The 20,588-nt window shown below is 41.0% G+C and overlaps 2 protein-coding genes across 15 annotated transcripts in view; both read right to left on the reverse strand.

Moving 5' to 3' along the window:
* The window catches only part of LOC105490450 (ribonuclease inhibitor-like), a 75,562-nt gene extending 64,643 nt beyond the window's left edge, over positions 1-10,919 (reverse strand). For 8 of the 11 annotated variants that reach the window (XM_071088730.1, XM_071088731.1, XM_071088735.1 and 5 more), the window contains exons 1-3: positions 10,820-10,919; positions 8,700-8,763; positions 8,084-8,211 (exon numbers count right to left, since the gene is read on the reverse strand). The gene's annotated coding sequence lies outside the window, so the exon portion shown is untranslated. Of the gene's footprint in view, positions 1-8,083; positions 8,212-8,699; positions 8,764-10,467; positions 10,592-10,615; positions 10,747-10,819 lie in introns of those variants that run through there. The other 3 variants (XM_071088732.1, XM_071088733.1, XM_071088728.1) reach the window with 3 other exon arrangements.
* A 4,423-nt stretch (positions 10,920-15,342) lies between these two features.
* LOC105490449 (midline 2) overlaps positions 15,343-20,588 on the reverse strand; it is a 100,947-nt gene continuing 95,701 nt past the window's right edge. For all 4 annotated transcript variants that reach the window (XM_071088828.1, XM_011756078.3, XM_011756079.3 and 1 more), the window contains exon 10: positions 15,343-20,287. In XM_071088828.1, the coding sequence (XP_070944929.1) occupies positions 19,885-20,287 (403 nt within the window). In that variant the 3' untranslated portion in view covers positions 15,343-19,884. The remainder of the gene's footprint in view (positions 20,288-20,588) is intronic.

The following is a 20,588-nucleotide window of genomic DNA, read 5'->3' on the forward strand; positions in this document are numbered from 1 at the left end:
CATTTAAAGCAGTGTGTAGAGGGAAATTTATACCACTAAATACCCACAAAAGAAAGCAGGAAAGATCTAAGATCGACACCCTAACATCACAATTAAAAGAACTAGAGAAGCAAGAGCAAACAAATTCAAAAGCCAACAGAAGGCAAGAAATAACTACGATCAGAGCAGAACTGAATGAGATACAGAAACAAAAAAACCCTTCAAAAAAATCAATGAATCCAGGAGCTGGTTTTTTGAAAAGATCAACAAAATTGATAGACTGCTAGCAAGACTAATAACGAAGAAAAGAGAGAAGAATCAAATAGACACAATAAAAAATGATAAAGGGGATATCACCACCGATCCCACAGAAACACAAACTACCATCAGAGAATACTATCAACACCTCTATGCAAATAAACTAGAAAATCAAAATCTAGAAGAAATGGATAAATTCCTGGACTCATACACCCTCCCAAGACTAAACCAGGAAGAAGTTGAATCTCTGAACAGACCAATAACAGGCTCTGAAATTGAGGCAATAATTAATAGCCTATCAACCAAAAAAAGTCCAGGACCAAACGGATTCACAGCTGAATTCTACCAGAGGTACAAAGAGGAGTTGGTACCATTACTTCTGAAACTATTCCAATCAATAGAAAAAGAGGGAATCCTCCCTAACTCATTTTATGAGGCCAGCATCATCCTGATACCAAAGCCTGGCAGAGATACAACAAAAAAAAGAGAATTTTAGACCAATATCCCTAATGAACATTGATGTGAAAATCCTCAATAAAATACTGGCAAACCGAATACAGCAGCACATCAAAAAGCTTATCCACCATGATCAAGTGGGCTTCATCCCTGGGATGCAAGGCTGGTTCAACATATGCAAATCAATATATGTAATCCATCACATACACAGAACCAATGACAAAAGCCACATTATTATCTCAATAGATGCAGAAAAGGCCTTCAACAAAATTCAACAGCCCTTCATTCTAAAAACTCTCAATAAACTAGGTGTTGATGGACCGTATCTCAAAATAATAAGAGCTATTTATGACAAACCCATAGCCAATATCATACTGAATGGGCAAAAGCTGGAAGCAGTCCCTTTGAAAACTGGCACAAGACAGGGATGCCCTCTCTCACCACTCCTATTCAACATAGTGTTGGAAGTTCTGGCCAGGGCAATCAAGTAAGAGAAAGGGATAAAGGGCATTCAATTAGGAAAAGAGGAAGTCAAATTGTCCCTGTTTGCAGATGACATGATTGTATATTTAGAAAACCCCATCGTCTCAGCCCAAAACCTCCTTAAGCTGATAAGCAACTTCAGCAAAGTCTCAGGATACAAAATTAATGTGCAAAAATCACAAGCATTCCTATACACCAAGAACAGACAAACAGCCAAATCATGAGTGAACTCCCATTCACATTTGCTACAATGAGAATAAAATACCTAGGAATCCAATTCACAAGGTAAGTGAAGTAGCTCTTCAAGGAGAACTACAAACCACTGCTCGACAAAATAAAAGAGGACACAAACAAATGGAAGAACATTTCATGCTCATGGATAGGAAGAATCAATATCATGAAAATGGCCTCACTGCCCGAGGTAATTTATAGATTCAATGCCATCCCCATCAAGCTACAAATGACTTTCTTCACAGAATTGGAAAAAACTACTTCAAATTTCATATGGAACCAAAAAAGAGCCTGCATTGCCAAGACAATCCTAAGCAAAAAGAACAAAGCTGGAGGCATCTCGCTACCTGACTTCAAACTATACTACAAGGCTACAGTAACCAAAACAGCATGGTACCGGTACCAAAACAGTGAGATAGACCAATGGAACAGAACAGAGGCCTCAGAAATAACACCACACATCTACAACCATCTGATCTTTGACAAACCTGAGAAAAACAAGAAATGGGGAAAGGATCCCCTATTTAATAAATGGTGCTGGGAAAACTGGCTAGCCATATGCAGAAAGCTGAAACTGGATCTTTTCCTTACACCTTATACAAAAATGAATTCAAGATGTATTAAAGACATTAATGTTAGACCTAAAACCATAAAAACTCTAGAAGAAAACCTAGCAATACCATTCAGGACATAGGCAAGGGCAAGAACTTCATGACTAAAACACCAAAAGCAATGGCAACAAAAGCCAAAATAGACAACTGGAATCAATTAAACTAAAGAGCTTCTACACAGTAAAATAAACTACCATCAGAGTGAGCAGGCAACCAACAGAATGGCAGTAAAGTTTTGCAATCTACCCATCTGACAATGGGCTAATGTCCAGAATCTACAAAGAACTTAAACAAATTTACAAGAAAAAAACAATCCCATGAAAAAGTGGGCAAAGGATATGAACAGACACTTCTCAAAAGAAGACATTTATGTAGCCAACAGACACATGAAAAAATGCTCATCATCACTGGTCATCAGAGAAATGCAAATCAAAACCACAATGACATACCATCTCACACCAGTTAGAATGGCAATCATTAAAAAGTCAGGAAACAACAGGTGCTGGAGAGGATGTGGAGAAATAGGAATGCTTTTACACTGTTGGTGGGAGTGTAAACTAGTTCAACCATTGTGGAAGACAGTGTGGCGATTCCTCAAGGATCTAGAACTAGAAATACCATTTGATCCAGCGATCCCATTACTGGGTATATACCCAAAGGACTAAAATCATGCTACTATAAAGACACATGCACACGTTTATTGCGGCACTATTCACCATAGCAAATACTTGGAACCAACTCAAATGTCCATCAATGATAGACTGGGTTAAGAAAATGTGGCACATATATACCATGGAATACTATGCAGCCATAAAAAGGATGAGTTCATGTCCTTTGCAGGGACATGGATGCAGCTGGAAACCATCATTCTGAGCAAACTATCACAAGGACAGAAAACTAACCACCACATGTTCTCACTCATAGGTGGGAACTGAACAATGAGAACACTTGGACATAGGGCGGGGAACATCACACACAGGGGCCTGTCATGGGATGGGGGGCAGGAGGAGGGATAGCATTAGGAGAAATACCTAATGTAAATGACGAGTTAATGGGTGCAGCAAACCAACACGGCACATGTATACCAATGTAACAAACTGCACATTGTGCACATGTACCCTAGAACTTAAAGTATAATTTTTAAAAAAAGATGCAGGAGAAGAGTCAAATAGTGAGTAGAGACAGAGGAGGTAGAGAGGAAATCAATGATGATCAAAGGAAGTGTTCAGCTTCCGTGTAGTGCTCTAATCTTTCAAAAGAAAAATGTATTCATGTGTCATGTGTAATTAAATCAATAAATAAGAAATTAAAAGGCCGTATAACATTATGAATGAATCATGTTATGTAAATATGTATATAAATACTTATTTATTCACATAAAATGCATGGAAAGAAGACTGTAAGGACACTCACCAAACTATGGACAGTTGGTTGTTTATTGGGGGTTTTTTGGGTTTTTTATTTTTGGTGAGATGTCAGAGAGCAGTCAGGAAAGGCAAGTTTCAAGATTTACTCTCTCTATACCTGTGTATTATTTTGATCTTTTACCACGAAAATATGCTTATATATTATTAATTTAAAAATAAAGGCATGAAAAAAGTCAAAGACACATGGTTGAGTGGAAAAAGCTAGTTGCAAGATAACACAGTATTAACCTATTACATAAAAAGAAAACCAACGCACCAAAAGCATAAATATTTTGCATGTGTTTTATATAGGTAGATAAAATTGCAAATGAAACAAAGAATAGTTGTCACATTTGAGGTAAGGCATTCAACTGGGTGGAGGTGAAGGAAAACAATCAGGTGACTAAGAGCCCAACTCCAACAATAATTAGCTGTATGACCACATGCAAGTTACATGACCTCTTTGTGCCCTCAGTGTCTCTATCTGTAAAATGGAAAAAAATAACAGTACCTATTTCATGGATTGTTGTAAAGAGTAAACGTGCTAATCTCTTTAAAGAATTTAGAGTGGTGTTGGGCACAGTAAGGCCTATATAAGCATTTACTCTCATTGTTACACTTTTCTACATTTTTACAATTTTTATAATAATATATTCTTATATTCCTCATGTAATTCCTTGTGTATTCCTATAATTTTAAAAATAAAATTTGAAGCATAATATTAGAGAAAAAAGTTATAGAATGGCATATTGCAATTTTGTTAAACTTTTATTTTAGGTTTGGGGTATATGTGCAGTACAGGTTTGTTATATAGGTAAGCTCATGTCACAGGGGTTTGGTTTAGATTATTTTGTTATCCAGGTACTAAGCATAGTATCTGATAGTATTTTTCCTAATCCTCTCCCTCTTCCTACCCTCCTCCTTCAGGTAGTCCCCATTGTCTCTTGCTCCCTTCTTTCTGCCCATTGGTTTTCATTATTTAGCTCCCACATTTAAGTGTGAACATGCGGTATTTGTTTTTCTGTTCCTGTATTAATTTGCTAAGGATAATGACCTCCAGCTACGTCATGTTCCTACAAAGGACATGATCTCATTCTTTTCTTTTTTTTTTTTGGCTGCATAGCATTCCATCATGTATATGTATCACATTTTCTTTATCCAGTCTATCATTGACGGGCATTTAGGCTGATTCCATGTCTTTGCTATTGTGAACAGTGTACACTGCAAAATAATTTATAATTAGAGACAACTTAAATGTCTATCAATAGGGCAATAGTTAAATAAGTCATCACACATCGATAACATGGAATACTTTGCAACTCTTAAGAATGAGTTGGGCCGGGCTTGGTGGCTCACACCTGTAATCCCAGCACTTTGGGAGCCCGAGGTGGGAGGATTGGTTGAGTCCAGGAGTTTGAGATTAGCCTGGGCAAAATGGTGACACCCTATCTCTATTTGTATTAGTAATAAATTTTTTTTAAAGAAAAGAATGAGTTGGATGTCTATGTATGGACACTGAAATATAACCATTGTACATTTAGCATTCTTTAAAGTGATGAAATGGTATGTATCATTTTATATATTATATATGCATACATCTATTATGTGCATTTACATATTATGTATTTTATGTATACACACACATATACACACATGCTCCCCTATACTACCGTACACATAAACTGGCCTTTCACAATTTATCCTATATGCTTATGTGTTTGACTTTTTTCTTTGAGACGGGGTCTCCTCTGTCACCCAGGCTGGAATGCAGTGGCATGATCACAGCTCACTGCAGCCTCAACTTCCCCAGGCTCAGGTGATCCTCCCACCTCAGTTTCCCCAGTAGCTGGAACCACAGGCATGTGCCACCATGCCTGGCTAATTTTTTATATTTTTTGTAAAAATGGAGTTTGTCCAGGTTGCCCAGGCTGATCTCAAACTCCTGGGCTTAAGTGATCCACCAACTTTGAGCTTCCAAAATGCTAGGATTACTGGTGCCAGCCATCGTGCCTGGCCTGGTTATCATGTCATCCAAATATTACCAATGCTCACAGTATAAAGCCCAAATCCTTAAGGAGCCTGCCACCCAGCCTCAGCTCATATTACTCTCCTATGGCTAGAGTAATTCTTAATATGCTCTAGTCATAGGAGATATCTTTCAGTTCTTCAAATTACTATACATATTCTAGTTTCAGGTCTTTGCACATGCTGTTTCCTCTACCTGGAACACGTCTTCCACCTACCCACCATCCACCTCCATCTACCCTAATTTATCTTTCAGTCCTCATCACTTCTTCAGGGAAGCCTCCCCTAACTTTCCAGACAGGGTTAGTCTGGAAACTAACCCTGTTATAACACTTACAGAACCCTTATTTTTCATTCATAGCTTTTTTTTTTTTTTTTTTGAGAAAGTTTTACTCTTGTTGCCCAGGCTGGAGTGCAATGGCGCGATCTCGGCTCACAGCAACCTCCGCCTTTTGGATTCAAGCGATTCTCCTGCCTCAGCCTCCCGAGTAGCTAGGATTATAGGCACATGCCACCACGCCCAGGTAATTTTTGTATTTTTAGTAGAGATAGAGTTTCACGATCTTGGCCAGGCTGGTCTCAAACTCCTGACTTTGTGATACATCTGCCTCAGGCTCCCAAAGTTTTGGGATTACAGACGTGAGCCACTGCACCTGGCCCATTCATAGCTCTTATCACAGTTTACAGCTTTCTATTTATAGGTAGGATTATTAATGTCTCTTATTACTCCTATTCGACTGTAAACTCCATGACAGCATCATTCTTGTCTGTCTTGTTACATCCTGACATCTAGTAAAGGCTCAGTAAATATTTGTGAAATAAATAACAGCCTTCCATTAATTAGGATGAACCTTGGCTTTGGCACTGGCTCCACTTTCCTCTCCATTTCAACCCCTGCCGTCATGTAAGCAACATCAATGTCTGTGGATGACTCATCCAACATGTTAGCTTCACTGCCCTTTGATCTCCTCTACTTCAGCAACCTCTGACCACATGCCACTTTCTAAGTCATTACTAGTCATTAGTTTCCTAGACCACCGAATAGGCATGGAGCTGCTCCACTTTAGAATTACTGAACTCTACTAGCCTAATCTCTGGCTACAACCTCCTAGTCCAGTTACTTCTTGGTTCTCAGAACACCCACTCCTCAAAAAAATTTTGATCAAGGACTCATTTCACAGCCAAACATTTTTCATTCTCATCAAGATCTCCCATCCTTTGATTTCTCCCATTCTGCAGCTCATTATCACCTCATGGCTTCAATCCCTACCCAGTGTAGGTGCCATGGTGCATCACTTCAACCACTTTCTTGCTGGCTACTTCACTGCCCTTGCATTTTTAATCTACCATTTATTGAGCAATTACTGTGAGCAACATTACATACATTATCTCTGCAACCTCTCACAAAATCCTTGAGGTAGTATCAGCATTGTCCCCTTTCACGAATAAGGAAACAGATTCTAAAAGAGGTGAAGTAGACTTCCAGGGCACTGGTGCTTGCTGGGGTGAGCTGGGTGGCAGTTAAGTGGCACAGTCTTGAGTGCTTCTGCTGCCAACTGTGAGCAAAGTCTCGCCACTGGCAGCCTGGCATGGCACTCCAACTGTAGCTGTGTCAGTGTGTTATGATGCCCTCCCACATCAACCTGGCTGGAATCTCCACTAGTAAAGTGAAATACTCAAGGCTCAACAGCACAGATGATGGCTACATTGACCTTCAGTTTAAGAAAAGCCCTCCTAAGATCCCCTATAAGGTCACTGCACTTGCCACTGTGCTGTTTTTCAATTGGTGCCTTTCTCATTATCATAGGCTCACCTTCTGGCTACATCAGCAAAGCAGGGGCAGACTGGGAAGTTCCAGACCTGATCATTGACATTCTGGTATTCCTGCCCAGATTTTACCACCTGCACAGAGCCTACTATGCATCCAAAGGATTACTTCTAGGGCTTACCAGGATTACTTCTAGAGGTTGCTCCTAAAATGACATTCCAAACTTTGATGACTAGCACCCACTTCAGCCCCTAGGAGAAGAGTTACACTGAGACTGTGCCCAGCTTCAGGATATTGAGCAAAAACCAAAGCTAACTAAGGGTTAGGGAATTCTGCAGTTTACAGAAGTTTAACAAAACAATGGCCAGATTTTATGGGTCCATCCCAAAAAATGTTAACTGAGCTTACAATTTGCTAATTAAAACATGCTCTATTTTTCATCTCCTGGCCCTGGCAAAAGCTCTTGACAAGTTTTTCCATATGAATATGTATTATGGAAGAATAGCAATGCTAACTGTCTAAGAAAATGGGAGGTTATTCTCTAGTGGAAAGTGTTGTTCCCACCACCCTCTTTAGAGTTGAACATTTCTTTTAAGTAATCTTCATTGTCCATTTGTTCTTGCAGCAAATCGAATAATGCTGTATGTCTAACTTCTTATTACTAAGTAATTTGTTTTTAAAATATCTCAATATCTTATCTCCTACACTTATGTCTACCTTCATGTTCTGGTGGAAGACCTTGATAAAGTCAAATATCAGTGTGGGTCCATCTGTAACATTTTTCACTTGTTTTCTTATTGATAACAACCAGAAATTTTTTTAACCACAGAAGAAGTTTTCAAAGTGTAAACCCTTTCTCTATTTACCAATCCTTGGCCAGTTCTGATCCAGTTCACCAATAGGTTGGGCAGCATATAATTTGGGTCGTTGGGTCTTTTGTAGATCAGTATGTTCTGCATATGATGTCTTTAAGTAATGGACTTTTGGTTGTTTCCTAATGAAAAATGCAGATAAGTGGTTATTAGAGTTTATAACTCTATTGCTAGCACCTTATACTATGATGTCATTCTGCTAAAGATCGAAAGACTCAGCCTGGATCTCCAGAGGACTAGATTGTCTTAGGATGAATCTGTTTCCTAGCTTGCAGAAAGTGACTTATATTAAAAAGAAATTAAAATGTTGAAATCCCCCAAAAAAGAAATCAAGTAATTTGTGCAAGATCACACAGCTAGAAAGTGGTGGAGCAGGGTGCAATTGGGATCTCAAGGAGATAGGTCTGACTCCATGGTCTGTGCTCCAAACCAGTAAGCTATTTTGCCTCTCAGAGGGAAAGATAACTGACTGCAACATGGAGAATGAAAGAGGGAAGCAGGCAAATGTGAAGATTTGGAGACCATGGCAGCAATCCAAGTGAGAGCTGATGGTGGACTAATAATTATCTACTTGAACACTGCAAATAATTCCAAATAAAGTCCCACTTACTTCAGGCATGTGACTTTACAGGATGAACTTGGTGGGCTTTGGCTGACAGCACAACTAGGTATGCCTATAAGAAACCAAAAGAAATCAGTAGTTTAAGACATTATTTCAGAATAAAACTTTTAACTTTAACTTTTCTGCAAACGTATATATACACACACATATATAAAATATATGCACACATTATTTATTCCTAGGTATGCAGCCGTTTATTAAAGGCTTCCCATGTTCTGGGAATTTATTATAGTCTTATTTAAACTTCCAACTACCCTGTGAACTACCATTTTATAAATGAGGAATGTGAGGCTGGGTGCAGTGCCTCAGGCCTTTAATCCCAGCACTTTGGGAGGCTGAAGCAGGTGGATCGCTTGAGGTCAGGAGCTCCAAACCAGCCTAGACAACATGGAGCAATCCCATCTCTACAACAAATGCAAAAATTAGCCAGGCGTGGTGGTGTGTGCCTGTAATCCCAGCTACTTGGGAGGCTGAAACAGGAGAACTGCTTGAACCCGGGAGGCGTAGGCTGCAGTGAGCCGAGATTGCGCCACTGCACTCCAGCCTGGGTGACAGAGCGAGACTCAGTCTCAGTAAATAAATAAATAAATAAACAAACAAAGTGATGCACAAGAAGATCAAGAAAACTGCTTAATGTCACAGTTAGTTAATCGTAAAGATGGGCTCAGAAGGCAAGTCTGCTGCTCTCCTTCTAGTCACTTATCCAACGAAGTCCCAACCTTAGTTAGATTCATACTCCCTGACACCACCCACAGGCCATCAGGGCCGGGGCCGGGGGAGAGGGGGGACGGGAATCACGCAAGAAAGCAACTACAAATCTCCACTTTCCAACCTTATCAAGGAACTAACCCGCAAAACCTGTGCTAGTGATCTGCCAGGGAGGGGCCGAGCTTTATCCTGAAAGGCCTCGAGGCACCCTTCCGCAGTCTTACTCTGGGCAGTGATCCCATTTTACACTCCCCACTCTGCTGGCACCATGTCCAACAGGGGCAGCAAACCTAGCCTCAAAGCCACACCAACCCAAGGACAGCGGCTGTTCCATTTCTTCTCTCATAGAATCAAAAGACACAATGGCGGATATCAACGTAATCTCTTTGGGTCTCTCCCCGTTTAAAACCATAATCTAGGATCTACAGATGACCATCAGTGGGTTCACGAACCCTCTGTGCTTACATGCAAATCATGGGCATTTTTTTAAAAGAGGTGGTCAATTGGTCAATCGTTTTCTTTATTTTCAAACGGTGCCATGTGCATCCTACCGCCCACCTCAAGAAAAACAAACAGGTTAAGAATCCTAACTTAAAGCTCTGTCAGCAAGAGCTTCTAGGCCATGTTTACTCTCAGATACGCATGCATCTGGCTCCTGCCGTCCGTCGACCTTCCTTCCTGCTCTCCCCTCCCCACCACGCACGCAACCACCAAGCACGCGCCCCAAACGCACGCACCCCCCATGCACGCATCCCCACGTACGGACCCCCACGCACGCACGCACGCACGCCACGCGCATGCATATATATTATTAATAAATCTATATCCCCTCACGCACACCTCCACATGCACACGCACGCACATCCGCCAAGGGCTTCTCCATGTCACCAGTCGCACACTCCCACGTCCGCATCTGTGTAAATCACATCTTCGCATCTCCCCCACACATCTCCACACGCACACAAGCATTCCCGCACGCGCGCACCTCCCCACGTACACACCTCTCTACACCCTTTCATACACACTCATGCCTTCTCACTACACGTACCAGCCCACTTGCACGCGCTTGCACTCTCCACATGCACCGCTCGGAGCTTTTCCCCCTCTCTCCTCCCAATGGCTGGCTTCTGGAGCCGACCTTTCCACGCCCCCAAGCTTCGCGGCAGCTAGGTCCCTCCCTAGCGCGCTGAGCTCACCGCGCCGGAGCCGGTCGCAGCCACACAGGCCCGTCCGACTGGGCCACAGCTTCCCACCTCACATCCCAGGAGACACCAGGCGGGGCGTGGCACCTCCCACGCGCGGCTGGAGGGAACTCCCAGGATTTCCCGTCCTTCCGAATTCGGGGGGGGTCAGGGGACTGCGGGGAGGCGTTTCTCATCCTCGCTGGGGAAAGTGCTCACCTGATGCCCAAAGTCAGTTTGCTCTTCCTCTACCTCCTGCCGGGGGGAAGGGATTCCAAGAGAAAGCCAAGGTCTTTGGGGCGGAGAAGGGGAAATGACTCAGAGAGGAGGCGGCCCAGAGGGAGGGGCTAGTCTGGAAAGGGAGGGCAATGGAGTGCCGGAGGGAAAGGGGAGAAAAAAAGAGGATGGGAAAATCGCGTTGGAGGCAGTTTTGGGAGTGTCTAGCAAAGACCTGGAAGGCCTTCTCGGTTAAGCCTGACTTCAAGAGCTGCTGCACTGGGTCATTTATTTCCTCAGTGCTGGGCCTTAAACTTTACCTGATACCCAAAACAGCCATGGCTAAGACCCTTGGCTAGCAGCTCACCAGGCATATAGGAATCTGCAGGTCTGGGCATGGGCGCAGAGATTGATTAACTCTTCATGTTCGAGGGAGTCAATAATAGTCTTAACCTTATAGGATTGCTGGGAGGATTGAGTGAATCACTGCAGCTCAAGTGCTTGGCATAGTGCCAGGCACACTGTAGGCAACCAATGATAGCGCCTATGATTCAAAAAGTCTTCATTCCTTGATACTCTGTCTTCCCTCTAGATTATGAGTCTCATGAGGACAGGGATTATGTATCTTATTCATCACCGAACTCCAGCACCTGCCTCAAAGAGACTATCAATAAAATATTTGTTGAATGAGTGAATAAATGAATGGCAGAATGATAACTTGGAGTGGTGGCTGTACCAGGACTCTCTCTTCTGCCTTTTAAGGGATGTATTTGTGGCAGTTTGGTTTGGGAAGACCATAATTGGAGAAGGTGGCACACAGGATCCCTGTTAGTTGCTATATCAAGTGACCTCCTCTGGCCTTGGGAAGTAGAATATCTTTGGCAATTCCCTGCGTGTACACATTGAAGACTCTCAGATGGCTGACCTGAAATTTGAAACAGAGACACCACTAGCTAAAACAGTATTTGCATTTTGTACAGTTATCAAGCAGGATTGGGGAGAGGGCTGAAGCAGAAAGCTCAAAAGTAATGGTGGCAGAGTATTGGCAAGGGAGGTTCAAGTGAAGTGAAGTGTGTAAGGGGGAGGATAGTCACCCCAAAAGGGATTCTGATGATGGTCCTAAAGTAACAGTAATGTCATCCACTTCTCTGTCCCAGTCCCGATGATCTGCCCTCATGTCCCAATAATCTTGAGGTAGGTATGCACATCAGGCTCCTGTCACTACATTCACTAAATTTGCATTTATGGTAATTCATACTGTTAGGGCTAGAAGGGACCTTAGAAATTACCCGTACTCTTTAATTCCTAGTTGAAAAACTAAGAGCCTGGCCGGGCGCGGTGGCTCAAGCCTGTAATCCCAGCACTTTGGGAGGCCGAGACGGGTGGATCACGAGGTCAGGAGATCGAGACCATCCTGGCTAACACGGTGAAACCCCATCTCTACTAAAAAATACAAAAAAAAAAACTAGCCGGGCGAGGTGGCGGGCGCCTGTAGTCCCAGCTACTCAGGAGGCTGAGGCAGGAGAATGGCGTAAACCCGGGAGGTGGAGCTTGCAGTGAGCTGAGATCCGGCCACTGCACCCCAGCCTGGGCGACAGAGCAAGACTCCGTCTCAAAAAAAAAAAAAAAAAAAAAAAAAAAAAGAAAAAGAAAAACTAAGAGCCAGAGATAGCAAAGGACCCAGGCCTTGGAATTCTCTGGCCTTGGTACTGAATCTTTCAGAGATTGAATTTATTTTATATCCTAATTATGCATTTAATCTCTGCCCCATCCCCATCCCCACCCCCAACTCCCAAAATACTGAGAAAAATGAAAGGACGTGAATGGAAGGTCAGCAGAAGGGAAGAAGAGAAGAGGTACTTCAAAAGACCCTGACTTTGCTTCCTTTTGCTTTCCCCTGAGGAAGTTACCTGGCCCTTCAACTAGTCTCTGTATGAGAATGGCTCTACCCTAGCACCCTAGCCACTTGGCAATATCTACAATGATCCCTCGAGAAAAGGCTTGAAGCACAGCTAATCTGAGTCTTGGCAGAATGCCTGTGATCCTTCCAGAGCACAAGGGACGGTAGGCCTGAGAGGAGCTGCTTCAAGATAATTTCCCACTTGCCTCCTTATCTCCCTTGGCAAGCTTCATGAGACAGATTTTCATTGCGTGCCACCTCTCAGGTATGTCTGATGAGGTACAAGACTTCCTGACCCACTTCCCTCAGAATAGAGCTACAGACTATAAAGCCACTTAAATGCAGTCTATAATTGGCTTCTTAGCAGTGAGGTATCCCACAAGTAATTTGGAAGTCTTCTGGTCCCTTGTGTTTCAGTGTCATCCTTTTTGTTGTTTGGGACAAGGACCATTTGGAGCTGGAAACTTTGACTGTGTTTTGTTTCACTGTGTAGATAATAAACTGTTTGAATCTAAAAGTGATTCCTTGTATCTTTACCTACTAAATCAGTCAGGCCTTGGACTTGGACTTGCCATATGTGCTTGACAGCTGCTTACTGTGAATTTCACATTTTTGGGTCATCTCATGACCCTCTCTTATCACTGAGGGAGTTAAGTCAAACAAAGAGGTGTTGATCATAGTAGCTTTTTCGTATCACTATACATCAAAGGGAAAATCAGCCCAAATTCAATTTCCTGGGACTTTTAATCTGCCTGGAAGAGTAGCAGATCCTCTTTGTATACTGTGTGCAAGGCCAGCCCTTGTGCTCTAGAAGGATCACAGGCATTGTGCTAAGTGAGACTCAGTTGTCATCTATATCCCCTTTGAAAGAGTCCTCTTGGTCCAAAATATTTCCCCTGGCAGGGGCTTAGCCTGCCAAGGCATTGTCGGCTGACCCTGCTAAACTGGAAAGTCTGAAGCTTGCCCTCTCCAACTTGTCAGTCCCAAGTCAGACAACAAAAACATTTTCCCTGGAAGGTTCTTGTTAACATTTCTTGTTTTCTGAGAAACAATATCTTGTTTTCTGTGTGAATTTTGCCCACATTCCTCCATTAGCACATTATTGGTGGCTAATTTATTAATCCTTCTGATTGTTTCCTTTGAAGGAACCTGGCCTTAAAGAATAATGGAAAGAAGCAGTCGTGGGAATCCTGGACCAGGAATATGTGCCTGAGAGGGATTATACACGTGGTGCTGGTGAGTTCACCCAACTTCACAGTGTATGAGGTGGCCTACTTGTCATTCTGCTTATCAGATTCTAATTCTATTCAACCAGCATTTACTAAGCACATACTATGTACAAGTCTCCATGCTAGATCTTGGTAAGAGCTTCCACTTGCACTCCAGTGTCTCTAGCAAATGCTCCCTCTGTCAACTACCACTATTAACTCATTGAGTTCATAGATGTAAAACTATCTGAGAAGCAGTATTGAATTGGGTACTCCATTGTAAATGTTGGGAGTATTTTTCATCTTAATATCCCACCACAGAAGTGAGAAGAGTACTAGGAACAGAACTAGTGGTTAATAACTGCTCTTGAATGACCCGACAAGATCAGTCGCAATTGTAATTTTTGTGTTGTGCCCAACAGTATAGGAAAACCAGCTTGATCTTCCATTCCTGGAAATTCACGGTGGAGGAGAGTCATTCTCATTAGCTGTCATGCTATATACATTTCTAATAACCTTGTAACAACCTATTTGGTCTCTGTTACTCCTAACCATCGTAACTGAGACCTCCTCCCTCCGAACTACAGGCTCAGATTCTCTGAAACTCTGGGACCAATTCTATTCTCAGATAGCGAAGCATAAAGAATCCCGTATCTGCCCGGTTCTGGCACATTAAATGGAGATGGCCTTTCCAAACATCATCACACACACACAAAAATATTAAAATCTTAGCTATGGGTAATAGCCCTATATTTGGTATTTGCCTAGGTTGCTCTTCAATTAAACCATTAAACACACAATGTTCCAAATTCTTTTCTCCTTTATATTTTACTCCTCTTACCTTTGGGCTGTAGTTCTTATAGGCCCCTGGTCTGATGACCTGTTTCAAGTCACTTCTCTAGCTGCCACCCTTGACTGCCCTGCTTCATTCACTTCATATCGCATGATCCCTTTTAGTCTTAGTGCCACTACAAATCTGATTAAGATATGCCCAATTCCAGCCCTGAGGGACTTCCTAGCTTCCTCCCAGTCTCCTCCTGCGGGCCAGTTGTTTTAACAGTAAGTCAGCTCACTTGCTTCTGGTGCTACCCTAATTTTAATCAATGGGTTCCAGCACTGGGATTTTATTTGTTCTTTGATTCTCACCTTCTGCTCCAATCTCTAAAACTGAATGTGTCATGTTTCCTTGAACCCTATAGCTTCATTTCTTTGGTCTTCTTGACCACATCATGCTCCTGAAATCAAAGTCTTCTTGATTGAATTTTGAGCTCCAGATCCCCTGGGTCCTTTCTGTCCAGATCACTACCTATTATATGATCCTTGGTTTCCCCTAGTCACTTACTGAATTCCAGGAGAATTCATGGCTATCTTCCTTTTAGTCCTCCCCCAATTAAACTCCAGCGAGAGACAACCAAGAATTCATGAATACATATATATTTATTTAATTCATAATATAGCATTTCGGATGGACTGGGATATTGTAGAGAGGGATGAGGCTGTGTAATCCACAGATGCTCATATTTCTGTCACTAGCAGAGACACTGTTGGTCCAGAGCTCCCAATACAAACAGTCGTGGGGTAAAGCATTTGATAAAAAATAGTCCAACAATAGTCTAATAAATAGTCTAGCCAATAACAACAACACAGCGTATGTCTGAAGCTGGCAGACTACACCATAAAAGGCAGTTTGCCTGACCTGATGGCAATCAGTTTGGCCAACCTGTAATACACAGCCAAATACAGCCATTGGTTCCAAGGCTGCAGTTGGCTTCAGGAGATAGAAATAACTGTAGGAGTGGTTCTTACCTACCTGCCTGACATTCTCCATTCCTTGGAGGAAGGGGTATCAAATATTTGAGTTTATTCAAAAGTCTATCCATGGATTGCTCCATCTTGGTAGTCATATATAAATATGTAAACCATGGAAGTTTAGAAAATTCACCTAGTGTGTTTTAGCCAAAAAGAACGGATAAGTGATTTTGCTGCAATCTGAATTTCACTGCATCCAAAGATACACATTGAACTGTATAATAAAAACACATCCAGATGCAGTTACTCTTAATTACAAGTAACCAGAACCTCAACGTGGCATTAAAATTTCTTTCACACTCTCAAAACAGGTTTTACTTTACTTTTGATTATTTTTGTGCTTTCTTCAGTAAGACAATATAAAAAGTGGAAACAAGCATAAATTGCAGACATAAAATAATCTTCTGGTAGAAACGGTTGTGGAGAACAGGTTGAGTAGAGCAACAGCAACAAAAGCTTATGGAGTCATCTTCTTTGAAAATGTTAACTACAGGTCCTATTCTCTTTGTCCAGCTGGGTTTAGCTAGAGGTAGCCAATTACTTCTCTTAAGGTCCATGGCAGTGCCAGGATTCTATAAAAGTCAAGTTAACTGAAGTAAATATCTGGGGCCCATCACACCCCCACTGAGTACTTTGCCACCATGTTGTATCTTAGAAGTAATTTTTCACTGTTTGGCTCAGAAATTGGGACTTCAGAGTTAAACTTCATTGCTTACTCCAAACCCAGTTTAATTCTCCACTTTTCTAAGTAGGCTTAGCTCTGAGTGATTTTTGGCTATAACCAAAACGTTAATCCACCTTCAAAGAACAAAGTTTGACAAGATTGAAATGTTACTGAAAAGAATGGTGCCATATGCTCCAAAGACATTTCCCCAAGATAACTGCCAAAGAGTTTTTGAGGAGGACAATGATCATTTATTCTGTAGGAGCCTTGATACTTCTGCAAAATAGAATTAATACAGCTCAAATGGAGTAGTAGCCAAGCTTTTCTGGCCAGGAAGTAACAAACATCACTATGAACATGAGAGTACAAGAGGGAAACTTTCATAATTCAGTTTTTCATTGGTACATTCATTCAATAAACATTAGGCAAGCTAATGTTCCAGGCACTGTGCCAGGTATTAAAAATATAACAACAACAAAAGACACAGTCCTTCGCCTCAAGGTGTCCAGTCTAGTAGGGAAGATGATTATACATTAAAATTTTCTGTGCATCAAAATCATGAGGAGCTTGTCAAAAATGTAAATTCCTGCCTATGTTCTCAGATATTCTGGTTAAGTCAGGAGTGGGAATCCAAAATCAATTGTTTTGACAAACACTAAAGGTGATTCTAACATAGGTGGTGTGAGGACCATGCTTTGAAAAACACTGCTATACAATGTGATTATTGCTGAGAGAGGGGATGCATGGGGTGTCATGCTTGGGGTGTCCCAAAGAGGGACACATCATCCAGTCTAGGGAATAGAGAGTTAGTCTGGTTGAGAGAGATAGAAGTGAGGAAAGGTAGTCCAAGATAGAGTCAAAAGTAGGGTGGGGAAATTAGAGCTTTGTCCCAGGGCACTAAAATATAAAAGACACCACAATAAGTGAACAGCTTTGGAGAGCAAAGGACAAGGCAAAGGAAATTGTTCTACTGGGATGGAGGTTGCATTTTCTGTACTTACAGCATTTTCACACTATTCCTTTAATTTAAGAAAAATTTCTGTTGTTTACTCTGGGCATTAAAATTGTTAATCATGTTTCTGCTGCAGGCCCAGAGAATAACTTGTATAAATAGTTAAACTTGGCTATCTTAATCAATGTGAGGGGGAAGTGGCAAAAGATGAAGCTGTATAAACAAACAGGGACATGAAAAGCCAAACTCTAAAGAGTTGGGACCTTCTACTGGGTACTAAGGGAGCCAGTGAAAAGTTTTATGAAGGGGAAAAAAATCATTTTTTTGTTTAAGAATTTGGGGATAGGCCCTAGGGAAGAGACAAAGGTGACTGAGAAATGAAGGACACACATTTTAAAGCACTGCTACACTGTATTGGAGCTGGGGGTAGGGAAAGAGATTAATATTGATGGCACACTTAAGAAATGTCAAGTGCTGAGCTAGACAGTTTACATATGCTATCTTTTTTAACCTTAGAAACAGCCTTGTGAAGTAGACATTATTTTACAGAGGAGGAAACAGAGGCTCAGAGAAGTGAGGTACTTGTCCTAGGTCACAACACTAATAAATGGTAGAAAAACTAGGATCATTTGAATCCAAAGGTTATGAGCTTTCCACTACAGCAAGCTATTTACCAGCACTGATGAATTTTACTGAGGTTGCTCATTTCCTGATTAGCAGTAAGTACATATGGTCTTTAAAACCAAAAAAGATGACCTTGCTAGATTTATATTTTTGAGCCTTCCTTGTGTGTCTGCATCAGTCTTGCTTTCCACATTAAGTGAACAAACAATACATAACTGTTATTGGGGAGGATTATATACTTTGTTTCTTCCACAGAATAGTAAGCCATTGGCAGCAGGTAGAGCATTTTATTAGTATGTGCACTCCCATGGCAGTAGTTTGGTACTTGGCATCTAATAGTTTATTGAATGAATTAATAAATAAGCATGCACCAAACTAGGGGAAAGGAAGAGGGGAGTTTTGACATTTCAAGTCTCCAATCTGGGGAAGTTGTTACAGCTACCACTTTGTAATTTTACAGCAGTAATATTTTCACAAATACCAGGAGAACACTTCTGAAGCCATCTTAGCTCCTGGAAAGGAGAAAGCTCTGGTTCTCTGACGTCCCCAATCCCTTCAATGGAAATTTTAAAAAAATCATAGACCACAAGGCTCCATTTCCTTCAACTATACTGGTCAGGACTGGGATGAAGTTTATGTCTGCATTTGCGTGGAGTGATTGGCTAAGACAATGAATACTGTAACCAAGATTGCAAAAGGAATGCTTATTTATCCCATTTAAGAAAACAAACTGTTTTCAGACATTCTTAAGTACTTCAGAAGTGTTTTATCTGAAAATGCAAGTACATTTATATGTGAATAGTTGGCGCATCAATAATATGCCATTTTTACTGATTAAGTAAAGTAGGTTCCTAAAGAGCCTTCACTCTGCAACTTTTTAAAAGCCTAATTCTCATAACTGTATGTACTTGGGAGTGGTAACTGTTTTTTAAATAGTCTATGACAGAATTTTTAACAATTCGGATGGCCATCCTCAAGTAGGTAGCATCACTTCTACCTGGATCAATTTTCTATCCAGCAACAGCATCTCTTGTGCAATCTTGTCTGCAAATCTCTCCTAATCCAATAGAGTTCTTCCCATTATCTATGTCATGGTTGCATGTGTATGTATGCGTGACAAGAGGGAGGAGGGCAATGATGGATAGAGGGAGGAAAGAAATGTTGATTGATTTTGATGTTTCCTTTAGGGGACAAAAATGGATGGCGTAACTTATTTTCCCTTCCAGTATATTTCTCACTCAAAGGAGCAAATTAAAAAGTTTTTTGTTCTAGTTTGAGTTGGTGTTTGGAAAAAAAAAAAAGTTTTTTGTATATATAATATATAAAGTGAATATACATATACATACATATGCAAGTGAATATATATAAAGTACATATATATGTTCACTTTACATATTACATATACACATTCATGGTTTCCTAACAAAACCTTGATGATAGGTTTTCATCAAAAGTAAAATATAATATGTGATAATTTGACATCGTTCAAAATTCTACATGGCCAAACTGGCCAGTACTAGAAAGGCTGACCACCCCCCTCTTGTGGCTGGCTAGCCCCTTATTCAGGGCATCTTTCCACATTATTTAACTAGAATTATCCTAATTGCTTCCAATATAATTTATATTCCTAAATCACTGGGAATTTTTAATTCTCCAGTGACAACAGAGGCATTTTCTAAATTTTTCTCCAATGGCTTGAACGCAGACTACTCAGATAATTTGTTCTGAGAAACTCAATATATTAATTCAAATACAAGCTTTAATGCACAAAAATTAAATCTACAGTATCTAGTTATTTTGGATGCTTCAAACAAACTTTATTTTGTATCTCATATATTGAACGCTAACTTAGGTGTAGGAGGGAAGAACTGCTGAACTAGAGAGCCGGTGAATTAAATGCTCTCCTGAAACTTAATGACAGGTTTTCATCCCAGAAACATAAGGGGATTCTTGAGGCCTGCAGTTGCATTCCTGCCGCTCAGGGTAATCAATAAAATCTGGGGCAGGCAAGCCAGACAAGATCATTAAGGATTTGTTCCAGATTGTAAATGTTGGACAAACTGGAAGAATGAAGGTCACATCAAAAGTATGAAGATGGAGAGAGTTAGCTGGGTCATAGAAAGACAGCATATTGTTGTCATAATCCAGGAGGACACCCAGACGCTTCAACTGTGGGGGCACATCCACCAGCATTTCCTTGTTGTTATGTCTCACCACGAAGTTACTATTGCAGCGAGAGAAGACCCATGAGGAGGCATTCTTGCCAATCCATTCATTCTTTGGAGCTGATTTGTAGGCAATGCCAATTGCATACCTGTGAGACAGTGGAGAGGAGACAGAAATAAACATTTATGAATGATCTGAGTTGTGTTAGACACCATATATGATATATAACAAATAGGATACATGTTTATTCCTTAAGTAGTTTACACTTAGATGCATAATGCTGATATCACTAGAGCTTTAAAAAGTTAGCAATTAGAACAATGTGGCAATTTCTATCTCCTAGCCCAGTATATTTTCCATTATTTTATTAAAAATCTGGCAAATTTTTCTAGAGTGGTTTTCATCACATACCTTTTAACCTTGACTTATTGGTATTATGGTTGTGCTAT

This window comes from Macaca nemestrina, chromosome X, assembly GCF_043159975.1.
Source record: "Macaca nemestrina isolate mMacNem1 chromosome X, mMacNem.hap1, whole genome shotgun sequence".
Classification (NCBI taxonomy): domain Eukaryota; kingdom Metazoa; phylum Chordata; class Mammalia; order Primates; family Cercopithecidae; genus Macaca; species Macaca nemestrina.